General features: G+C 30.9%; 1 protein-coding gene across 1 annotated transcript; it reads right to left on the reverse strand.

The window, feature by feature from the left end:
• Positions 1–46: 46 nt before the first annotated feature.
• On the reverse strand, positions 47–2,718 carry LOC132723193 (uncharacterized protein C19orf47-like; the record flags this gene model as incomplete). The annotated part of the gene is given in 6 exon segments (XM_060707869.1): positions 47–76; positions 351–560; positions 1,238–1,357; positions 2,046–2,112; positions 2,516–2,692; positions 2,695–2,718. Coding segments are annotated over 6 exon segments (628 nt in total), but the record flags the coding sequence as incomplete, so codon positions are not given.
• Positions 2,719–12,700: the final 9,982 nt, after the last annotated feature.

The raw sequence follows: 12,700 nt of genomic DNA on the forward strand, positions 1-12,700 counted from the left end.
GCTCATTTTGGGGGTTTCTCCTTACCAAGACGCGCGAGAACACTGAAATTCTGTTTACTACTGACCCTCTTTTTTTCTGTAACAAAGTTGTAATGGCATAGATATCACTAGCGATTTGGCTTTATGCATAAATTTTTCACATTTTAAAGAAGAATATATGTGTAACCTTGTCAAATTTTGAAACATTGTCACATTTACAAGAAGAATAAGTGTGAAAACATGTCATTCTCTGAAACCTTTATAAGAAAAAGTGTAAATCCTTGTCAAACCTTGAAACAGTGTCACATAAAATTTACAAGAAGAATGAGTGTGAAATCTTGTCACATTTACAAAAAGAATAAGAGACAAACCTTCCTCTGCCCTTATTCTTTGTAACTCGGCTTGCTGTCTCTGTTGTGCCAGTATTTTCTTTGTTTTAGTGGCAGTGCCTTGAGGTAGATTAATAGTATAATGACCTTCATCTTCTGGGAACACACGACGGTTCTTCTTCGGTACAGGCACTACCTCCTTAGGAATATTTCGAGTTGTAATTTTTATTGTTGAGGGTGCTGGCAGGGATTCTGTTTAACACATATCAGAATTTAGTATAATGTGATAATATAAAGTATTATCTATGGAAAGACAGTGTGTTTTTTTTTTAATTAAAAGTAACAAAGTATTATGTGTAAAAAGAAAACTGACTGCAAAAATGTAAGTAATAGCATCGTGTACGAACAAAAATAAGTTTTGCATTTTGTTTTTCTTGATTAACAACACTGACTGTGAAATTGAAATTTGATTGTTTCTTCTTCCATAACCAGAAGGTTGTATCTTGTCTATTCATAATTCAATTTTTGTATAAAAAAAAAATAAAGAAAACGAAAAGAATAAAATTTGAAAGAAAACTTATTAAAAACAGTACTGCTAAAAACCAACAACACCTTTTTAGTGTTTAGTGAGTAAAAGAAATCTTAGCATAACATGTAAACTGAAAGGTATATATTTGCCAAACATTACTTTTTAAAAATAATTGGTCATGTTTTCACCCCTATTGCAAAATTGTGAAATTTACAAGCTTTGAAGTAAAACCACCACTATATTTTGTGCTATGACAGAGAATATTCTCCATCATGAAAATATCCTGAAGTATGGTATATATAATTATCTACCAATTACCTAGTACACATAAGCAATTTCCTTTGAATGACCTCTATCACTATGATTTTTATAATGAAAGAAAATAATGGAAGAAAATTACCTGAGGTAGGTGATCCAAGTCTGGCTGAGAGTTCTCGTGAGATTTTAGGAGATGGAGTGAGGGATGGAGAGGCACTTCTATCTGCACTTCCTAAATAATGCCCTATAGTACGACTGGCAGCTACAATATAGAAATGTACACATGTAAGTTATTATTTGTATTGTAATAATTACATCAAATCAATTCGAGTAAATAAGTGAGAAGTTGTGCAGAGTACTTTTATGTAAGTCATTTTGTAACACAAAATTTGGTGCAATAGCAATCATCTGAAAAATATTTCTTTAGAAAATATACATGTACTGCACCTTTAATAAACATAATCATGATAATGTTCAGTAACATGTTATGCTGTTTATTGATAATTTTAAATAATACACAATTGTGCAGCACATGACATTTCAAAATCAGTTATTTATAAACTTGTTCACAAAATTTTGCAACTGTTAATATTATAATAATGTAACTCAATATACAACTTCTGTTTAATCTGTGTAAATGACAAAATTAAGGTTTGCCTGAACATGTCTTCTAACAACATCTAATGCCTCAATTGGTGTCACTAAAGTCTTCATGTTTAAATACATTTTAAAGCCAAAAAGAAAAAATCATGTTTTTTTGTGTTTTTTTTTTTTTATTCACAAGTTCAAAATTATTTGAAAACTTTTTATTTTACAAACAAATCTTTTTTGTTATAAAAGTACAATGTTAAGAAAGTGACATTTTTTTTTCTGACAATAGGTTTCTATCATATACCAAAAATGAAATGGAATTGTAAAACGGAATACCAAAATAAAAACATATTACTTACGAGTTGACCGTTTTGGAGTAATAACCTCAGCTATAGTAGTATCTCTTAATGCCCTATCTCTTGCATCCTAAAATACATAAACATTGTGAGACAACACCCAAAGTTTAACTAAATTATAAGGGCTGGCTTTGATTCAGACGTCATACTATTTATACTATAATAACAAACAATCAACTGTACTTTCTTCAATGTAAGAAATTGCTCAGAATCACACATCCATTTTTTAAGGTTAAAGTTAAACTGTATTAAAAATTGATTGTGTTGAGTAAAATATTTTAAGACTTTGCACTTTCCAGTTTGGTTGAAAGTAAAAATACTTTAGATGTCCAGTTATATCTTCAAATAATGATATAAATAAAGTTAATGTTTTCAGTATGAATACTAAAAACAATTTGAAGATCATAATTTATCTATTTAACATATTGTCATCATCTTTCAAATTTCAAACATTGACATTAATGCCAGCTTACCTGACTGTGAGCAGTTTTGGCATATTTCAATATAGCAATGACATCACCCAGTATAGATATGCCCATATCATTGAGATATTCTTTAGTGAGATCTAACAACATAGCTCGTGTAATCCTATTATCTGTGAATGTCACTGCATAGTTAGCAGCATCGCCAGCGGGTATACCAGCTTTCCTTGAAAAAACTTTATCCAAAACGACATGTCTGCAAAAACAAATAAGCACAACCTGATTAATGATTGTGCATTAATGTGTAAATGTATATGTAAAGGAGTATTGTATACTCAAATTTGCTTATGTTTAACAGAAAAAAACAACTTTGCCTGTCATCGAATTTAGCACTGGCCCAGAGGCCCATGGCCAGTGAAAATTAGTTCGGGCCAGTGAAAATTTTAAGAAAATTTAGTTATATATATAGTAGAATAAATTCAAAACTGGAATTTGGGCTAGTAAATTAAAAAAATCTTAAATTCATTGACTGCTTTGAGGAGGGGGTGGATGGGGGGGGGATTTAATAATTGTCATATATAAACATTTTTATCACAATTCCATTTGGGGAAAAGTAAATTATTTATTCATTCAAAAAATTGGGCCAATTTGACATGAGGTCAATCTGTCTTGGGACGATTAGACTGTTATTCTTAGCATAGCAAGTGGTAAAGTTTCATCTAAATTATTGAGTTTGATCATTCTTGGTGTAATTTTGTTATTAGAATTTCTGATTTTGTAAATGAAAAAGCTTTTAATTGGTTATTTTATGCTTATTTCCTTATTTGCCTTTAGTTAATAGGAAGATTTGTAAAAATCTTTTGTTAACTCATGTTGAACTTGACCCTAAACCAGTTCTAGGCAGCTGTAGCCAAGTACGAAGTTGACACCCTGTTTTTATCCCATAACCACATGCCACTTTTTAATGCTGTACATTTTCAGCTTACTGTACATTATCTTACATAGGGATTCTCTTAAATATGTAATGCTGTCACTGAAGGTTCTCCATGTACCCTTTTAACCTTATTTCTCCACTCCTTACATATGGGTATTGAAATCATGTCTAGAATGATGTTAAAATGATTGTTTTATCTGATTAATGCGCACAAGAACTATTTTTAGGTAAAGGATATTTGAAAAATTAAAAATAAGGTTTTTAAAAATATGTCTTATTCTGGTTTCATAACAGATCTAATTCATATCTTCAATGCCGCATCAGATGAAAGTAATATTTTTTAAAAAGCGGCTTATAAAGTTTTGGGAGCCAGAACTAACCTTCACCTAGTCGTTATTTCTAGTCTCACTATCCCAGATGCCTAATTCAGCTGTTATCATTTTAAACTAATGTATCTTCTTAAAATCTGATGCAAAGTCTTGCTTTACAACGGAATTCAAGAAGTAAGTATGTACATAAATGTAGGTCTACTGACAGGTCAATAAGTCTGCGTTAACCTTGTTTCAATCTTGTGTCTAGACAGTAGTACATGATGTCTTCTCACTTCCCCACAGAGTGTGCACATTGCTGAGAGGGCACAGGGCATTGGCAGAAGATTTGAAGAACTTGGGATTGCAAAAAATAAGCAAAGTCTAGAACTTTAACTGCCCGCCAGCCGCCAATATCCTGACTAATGCCAAGGGGAGTGGTCCTACGATGTAGCAGAGACTATGAGGATTGGTGTGCTAAGGTGTTTTAAGCCCCTTAGCACAGATAGACAGCTTGTAAGACAGGGCTGCGTTTCATGGAGAGTCCTAAGTCTTAAGTTTGTCTTAAGATAAAAATTGTGACAATTTTGCGTTTCAAAGAAAGTCTTAACCTTTTCCCTCATATAAGCGTGTTTCGACGGCTTTTTGCCCCCCCCCCCCCTTTTGAGGCCTCAAACAGTGAAAAAATGCCCTATTTAGGCCCCAAACACTGGTTTTCGTTTGAGAAATGTTGTTAAAAAAGTGACCACTTTTTCGGTGCCGTCCCCCATCCAAATGTTACATCAGGGGGTTGCCAGAAGGGGGATGTGCCCTCTAGAATAATAGATAATGGTCTAACTAAGAAAATAAATCCTATCACCAATATCTTTAATTCAGTCATTAACGCTGTACAGACGTTTAAAGAGTTGTCATAATGTAGTGCCAAATATCGCGTGCAAAACAAGACGCATCTATAAATAATAATATTACAGCGCGCTGTACAATTGCAGTTGCTTAACAAGCAAGGGGGTTCGTAACCATTTTTTACTTGTATGAAATTAAAAAATAAAACGGTTATTTTATTTTTATCGTTTTTTCATGAAATATGGTATATATTTTTCACACTCAACATGATAAGAGGACAATACATTTACTTTTTACACTTGCTATAATCAATTTCATAGTAAATCCAATCCGGGATTATGCGCGTGCCATTGTATTTTGTAACTTTTTTCAGGAGAGCTAATTGGTCATAAGTCTTAAGATACTTTGACAGTTACTTGAAACGGTCTTAAATGCAAAAACTTTTTCTCCTAAAGTTGGTCATTTTAAGTCCTTAGGATTTAGGATATTAAAACCCTAGGATTCCTCATTGAAAACGGGAGGCCGGGTCTTTTGCTTTGGGCTACCAACAGCCCTAATAAGGGCTACTTCCTTTTCATTAAATTGTCCTCCAGGTTTATTGCACATTTTAGGTTCACTTGGGTTGACCCAACGTAAAGGTGACCTTCTTTTGGGCTCAAAATTTGATATCTTTTTGGCTTTAATACTCTATGGAAAATTATTTTGGGACATAAATTATCACCACTTTGTGCCTCAAAATTAAACCTGTAAAGGCAAGACTGCAGGGCTTTTTTTCGTTTATAGCTGGGGCCGGTATAGGGCTACTTCCCCAAATAAAAATCTTTAAAATCATGCAGTTTTCCCCAAAAATTGAATTTCATAAGTTTTTTCTTCCCCTTTTGTTTATATACTGTGTAATTTTTCCACAAAAATAACGACTGGGCTACTTCCCCAACCTGTGAAAAAAAGCCCTGGTCACTGGTGACATGTCCGTGGTCCGTACTTGGAAAGCTGCTTTTTTGTGCCTTCCTCCGTTCCTTGGCAGACGGACCCTCATTAATCATAGACTACATGCATACATACATATAGTACGTGTATAGTAGGCTCATTCCGTAACTATAATTTTAGAAATTACTGTGTATAATGTAGACTGGAAAAAATTCCAGTTCACTTACCGATTTTCTCTGACTAAATCTGTAAATTCAAATTGTCAAAAAAAAAAATTTCAACACCTTCAAGTAAGATTCCACTTCTTTAGTGCATCATAATTGAAAATTGACAACAAAAATTGGACTTTAAACTACATTAACCTCATTTTTTATCGTAAACGCTTCTTCAAAAACTAAAAATAACACTAATTAAATCGCAAAATTTTATCTTACCAGTTGACGCGGCCATCTTTTTTTTCTGGTGGTGATAAAACCTGTTGCAACTGGACCGTTCTTTTATCCGGTATAGTGATATGACCGATGCAACAAAGCCCAAAAATACATAAATATATGTGTATTTTAAATGTTAGTATACGATAGGGATCTATAATTTTAAATGGGGTTTGAAAAATATATTACCAGTATAAAACTTAACGGTATGCCCAAAATACGAAAGTGACTTATAAAATATTAAATATACCATTAATTTGAATTTATATTAATATAACAGTTTGTAGACGCATAGTTTCAAAAATGAATAAATTGTATATTTAAAAAGAATCATTATGATGATTTAATATCTATGCATTTTCTCTTATAATATATGTCTGCTTAGTGCATTATTAGTAAAAATTTATTAGTTACTTTCGTATTTTTCAATGTAAGTGAAAGGAAGATCTCAGAACTTGTGTATAGAAATAATGCAAATAAATAGCGATTAAATCATCATAATGATTATTTTCGATAATAAATATAAACAATTTCTGAAAAATATACGTCTACAACCTGCAATTTTATTGTAAAAGTCTATTAAAACGCTATAATTCATATTTTAAAAGTCACTTTCTCACTTTCGCCAAAAAAGTCACTTTCGTATTTTAGGCAAACCCTAAAACTTAATGTAAATAGTTTTCATTCAATGACATCATTTCATCAGTTAATTCAGAGACATAGATGTTATATACATCTCTAGTTAATTTTACACGCAATTAATATCTGTTGAATGAAAAAAGGTTTATCCCTTGTCGATATTTTGTGAAAAAAAAATCTGTTTCATATTATGCTCATAATTATGTCATAACCAGAAACTCGAAATAAGAGATAATCAATTTTAATAGAGCAGGAAGACGCGTTATTAATTCACAAAGGCATAAAATGAATAATACACAAAATGATTATCCTAAATAATTCATACTAGTTAACTTATGACAATTCTATTATAACAGATAGTCACATGGTCATGCATATGCTTATCATGGCCAATGTAGGCCTAATACCTATGCAATGATAAAACATCTGATATAACCACTGCCTTTGGACAACATGCATGCATATGTTGTGTTAACTAATGCCTTCTTTCACAGAATTGTAGAAAAAGATTGATTTGGGCTTTTAAAAAAAGCCATTCACACTCACTCACTCACTCACCTCACCTCACCTCAACTCACCTCACCTCACCTCACCTCACCTCACCTTTGCCTTATATTGACCAATTCAAGCAAGTTGTGGATAAGATACAATATTAGTAAACAATTTGTGTTTTAACTTCTTATCTTTTATCCACTTTTACTTATAATCAATGAATAATTTAACAATTGTTTGAATTGTTTCATAGTCCTTCACTATTCTGATAATATCCATTGTTCAAGTTTTTACTGTAACACAAAACACTTATATTTTTGACATGCACTTTTACTGCCTATAAAAATCTGAAAGTTGTGTGGTCCTATGAAGCAGTGAAAACTGTAATATCTATATATAAAATTGCAGAATCGGTTTGATTGTTGCTGTTCATAATAGATTATATAAAAGTGCATCATTTATCACGCCCACTAGCATAGCTTTATGCATTGTTCTTCGTTTTTCTAACATTTCAATGCGTTTCAAGTAGTTTTAAATATAATAATTCAGGAAACAAAATCGTCAATCTAAATTCTAATTGCAATAATAAAATCATGGAGTTAAATATATATTGTTTATATATCTGTGATAAAATGACAAAATAAACCTACAAACCACTTACAAATTCTTTCTTTCTAATAAATAGCGAGCTCGACGAGCTGGCCCGAAGGGCCTGCTCGCAAAGCGAGCTTTACGGTAACGCGAGTACCTGCTAAGTTTAGTGATGGGTTTTGAAAACTTTTCGTCGAAGTACCGAATTGGACACATCGCAACCTTTCGAATTTAAAGATAACGATAAAAACTGAGGAATTCTGACTGAAAACGATGTGTAGACTGGTCACCCGCGCACGTCTATGGGAACCATAATTGGACAGGGAACCAGAATAACGGGAAGCTGAGTATAAAAAAATGAAAATTGAAGGCGCCATTTTGTTTGAAAAAATCTGATATATTATAAACAATTTTTTTGTCGAATTTTGTTGTGAAAATATCTAGAATGAAAGAAAATGGTCTAACTAAGAAAATGAATCGAACACCAATATCTTTTATTCAGTCGTTAACGCTGTACAGACGTTTAAAGTATTGTTTACGTGACGTCACAATGTAGCGCCAAACAGCACGTGCAAAAACAAACAAATCAAGTACGCTATTTTAATGTCGCAAAACGTTTTTATGTTTTACATTTTATTTAAATTTTAATAATCTTAAATTCGCTTGAAAAAATTATAGAGTGAAATAAAATAAACAAAGTTTTATCAACGTTTTCAAAACTCGTTGTCATTTAACGACAGGGGCGGAGCCATATTTAACACACAGTATGTGTTACGTCACACGCACTCGTCACTGCTTGAATGTCCTAAATATGACACTTTTAGAAGCATTTACCTTAAAGAATGTGCTGAATAATGTAAAAACTTTCCTACACTCAATTGTAAAGATCAATTTATATTTTTGCTTAGCAATGAAAATGAAAAATTTATTGAACTTACTGCATCTTATATATGGCAAGTGTTTATAACATACGGTCACTTTTAAAATTACAACAACTTAAAAATGCAAATAATTTGTGAGATTTATTTTCCCAGAATCCTAATAGAAGTATCTTTCCCACATACTAGTGAGGGGGTCCAAATACATTCAAAATGTTAAAACAATCATCATGTTAATATGCGTTTATAGGTCAATAGCTGATTGTATAAAATAATCATTTTAGTCAAATACATTTATACAGTACAACAATAATAGAACTTTTATGCATAATAAGTAATTGTAGTTATTTATTAACATCATTAATTAGTCTTTGTCAATGTACATCTCAAAAGATAATGTGGGTTAGTCATTGTTGAGGTTTTTTACAAATTCTATTTCTTTTATGTGTTGTCATTTTAAATGCCTTTGTTGAATACATATAGTTACTAGTCTTTGTTTAATTGTGTTGAATCAAATCAGAATTAGCTTATGTTATCTTATTATTGTTTTGTTTATGTACATTTAATGTACTGATATTTTATGTAATTGTATGCCTGAAAAGGCCCATGATTGGTAATAAAACATTATTCTATTCTATTCTATTCTATTCTGCATTTGAAAAAAATGAGCGATTATTTCATACTATTTCACGTTAAAAGTACATCGAGCTCGCTTTGAGGCTTTGCCTTTTTCATATTAACAGTATGTAATAAAATCCTTAGAAAAAAAATATATTTCTTGGCTGTACGGTAGCATGACGGAAATGACAGCTTTTGTTAATGACATTGATCTGAGTGGATGGGCGCTCCAGAAAAGCGTTTGTTGATTATCAACAACTTGCCAATCTTCTTATCTTTATTTTACACAAAATATCATTATCAGAGTATTGTCATATAAAGCTCAATGTCATTATGGCTTCTCCGGCATTTGAAAATTTCATACAAGGTTACAGACTTCAATTTCTCTCTAAAAAGTTCTAATAATATTTCATGTTGCTTTGGTAAATACTATCAAGAATCATCCAGGGGTAATGTAACTATTCGCACACTAACGATTCGCCACATAAACGATCGACACGGAGTAATAACGATTCGCCACAGTTAAATAACGATTCGCCACGTGTTCAAATACGAACTTTTTCACACCTGTTTTCAAAGATGCATGCCTCCAGATGAATCCAACTATTTTAAGAGAAACAGTTCTATGATTTATAAGAACAATAAAAAGATTCAAGACTTCAGTAATAATTTTATATGTATATACTGTAATCAACATGAAAATTATTTTCTTTATTCACTTGACAATATTTAAATTTACTTTTTAAAACATTTTTAAAATGTTCCTGAAAATTTGCATGAATTTGGAGTCGTGCTGCTTTCAAACTGTTGATGGAAAACTTTTTTTCCATTCTATATTTCATTTGTTAATGACATAAATTAGTTATATCTAAAACAGCTTTTATTGAATAAAAACACATGAAAACCTAATATGTTATTACCAAAATTACATTACACATATTGTAGATAAGTTAAACTTCGTTATTTATGTAAACTGGAAAATTATACGAAAAGCTTTTATTGAATAAAGACAAATGATAACAAACATATTTTATTTAAAAATACACATACACAGTGTAAATATGTTAACATTTTTAAAGCTTTTACCTGGAAAAGAATACTATACTAAATCAGCTGTTATTGAATAGAAACACATAAAAACATATTTTATTACCAAAATGACAAAAAAGTTTGTTATTTCTATAGCCCAAAAAATACAAAAATATTTTTTTATAATATCTTTTATTTTATTATCAAAGTGACAAAAACTACATGTAGTAGTATCCAATCGTGCAGTTGTTCACATGCATTGTCAGAGATTTAAAGGATTATTTCGGCGTCAATTAAATATTTCTACAACAATCCTAAGATGATTGGCTTGTTTAAATTAAAGGTGTGACAAATGTTTTAGATGTGCGTTATTTAATCAATTATCGTCAATCAATTTTCGTAATGAACACATGTTTTTGCAATACCAGAACAGAACAGAACAGAAATTTTATTAAAGACTTAAGCATACAGCTCATCGTCGTAACATACAATAATACACACAAATCATATAAATTATAAATAAACTTTACAACAAATATTTGTCTAAATTCAACAGTTAAGAGTGATCTGAGTAAGCATGTTATTAAAGTACATATATCTTTCATAGGAATATTATGACGTTGTTATAATAATAACAAAAAAGATTTATAAGTTATTTAATTGGTCAGTTCTCTGCCTAAAGCGTTTAATACAATAAATTGCAAGATTATGTAGAGTCTTTTTACATTTTGAATTTAGCAGTTCTATAAATTTAAACATATTGGACGTGTATAGTAGAATCTAGGAATATATTTTTTCTCCTGTTTTCATGATAAAAAGGGCAAACTAAAACAAAGTGGAATTCGTCCTCGATATCATTTGAATTGCAAATTAAACAATAACGACGATTTTCTTTCATATTGTTATGTCGACCAGTTTCAATATGCAGGTTGTGTGAATTTAGTCTCTAATCTAGCAATAGCATTTCTGTATCTAGGAATATCAACAATAGTGAGGTATTCAGAACGATTAAAAATAGACTTAATATGTCTATACAAAAATAACGAACTGCATGTCTGAACACTAGCATGCCAATTAGTCATATAAATATCCCTAAGGCGATTATTAAACACTGGTATAAATACATCTATATTAACTGACTCTGGAAATTCCCAGACATCACAAAATCCGGCATTTAGTAATAAAACACGTATTTTCGACGACCAATTAACAGTAGCAGTATTATGAAAAATGTCTAGTCTTTGGTCTGTAACAATAGTTCTGATTATACAGTTTTCCATTTTTCGACCATACAATTTTAAAAAATATATAACAATTCGAACATATCTATTAATACCCATTTTTTAATATTTGACATATATATTTATATATATAATATAAATTGACATATATGTTTACGATTATTTAATTCAAAATTTATTTCAACATATAATTACTTTCTTATAAATGTACTCCTGTAATGTACGTTACTTTGATAAAAAAAATCCGCGATGAGGGCCTTTTAATTAACTTCATATTACTTGTATTAAGAAACCTTATTAAATTATTGACATTGTCAAAGTATTAAAAAAAAAAGTTTGTTGATAACTCAAATATCATTGTTATAATCATACTGTGGCGAATCGTTTTTTAACTGTGGCGAATCGTTATAACTCTGTGGCGAATTGTTATGTGGCGAATCGTTAGTGTGGCGAATCGTTACTAATTCTCATCCAGTATACATATATCCTAGTGTACTTAGTTCCGACGTACCTAAGAAACAAACGCTATTGTAAACTAGTGGTCTTATATGGGGCGAATAACTTTGAAAAGTAATGCAATAAATTAGCATTGTTTGCTAAATTTGTGCTTTAAATTAGCACTACCAGATTACTGACTACTACCTCTGTTTCAAAAAGAAATGCATTAAATTAAGCATTGTATCATACTCATAGTTATTTTCCAGCTTATAGCTAAAGGAAACTCAGAATTTTGCTCACAATAATGAGACATGAATTCTGAATGAAGTTCAGAAGACTTTGTGTAAAAGACTGATTTACGGACCAAATTAAGTTATTGTACAACCTGGTATGGTAAATGCTTACTGTGAAACGCATATGGAAAACGAAGTCTCATTTTAGGGAAAAAATGTTTTATTGCGCAAGAAAATGAAATTATTCAAAAAGACAACAAGAAAAGCATTGATGCAAAGCATCAAAGGGCGACGCCAAAAGAATTTGACCTAAATACTTAACAAAAGATGTGTACTTTATAGCTGTACAATTTCATGTGACCTGGAGGCTAGGCCCCTTTTGAGACTTTTCTATGTATAGTGTCAAGCCTTATTTGGCCTCATTATTATTCCCTTTATTACGTCACTGTGCTGTTCTATGAAGTTCTATGAAAAATAGAAATCGACTATGAACGGACATCAATATACAATGTAGTATCGACTTTTGTTCGTCTATGAAAATTAACCCACAGAATTTTTAAGAAATACAGCGTTTCCATTGATACAAATAAATTGGATACAAAAATTTGTCAGATTTAAATTTTATACCCATTAT

The sequence above is a fragment of the Ruditapes philippinarum genome, unplaced genomic scaffold, assembly GCF_026571515.1.
Source record: "Ruditapes philippinarum isolate M1 unplaced genomic scaffold, ASM2657151v2 ctg21536_1_1_1_1, whole genome shotgun sequence".
NCBI classification, from domain to species: Eukaryota; Metazoa; Mollusca; class Bivalvia; order Venerida; family Veneridae; genus Ruditapes; species Ruditapes philippinarum.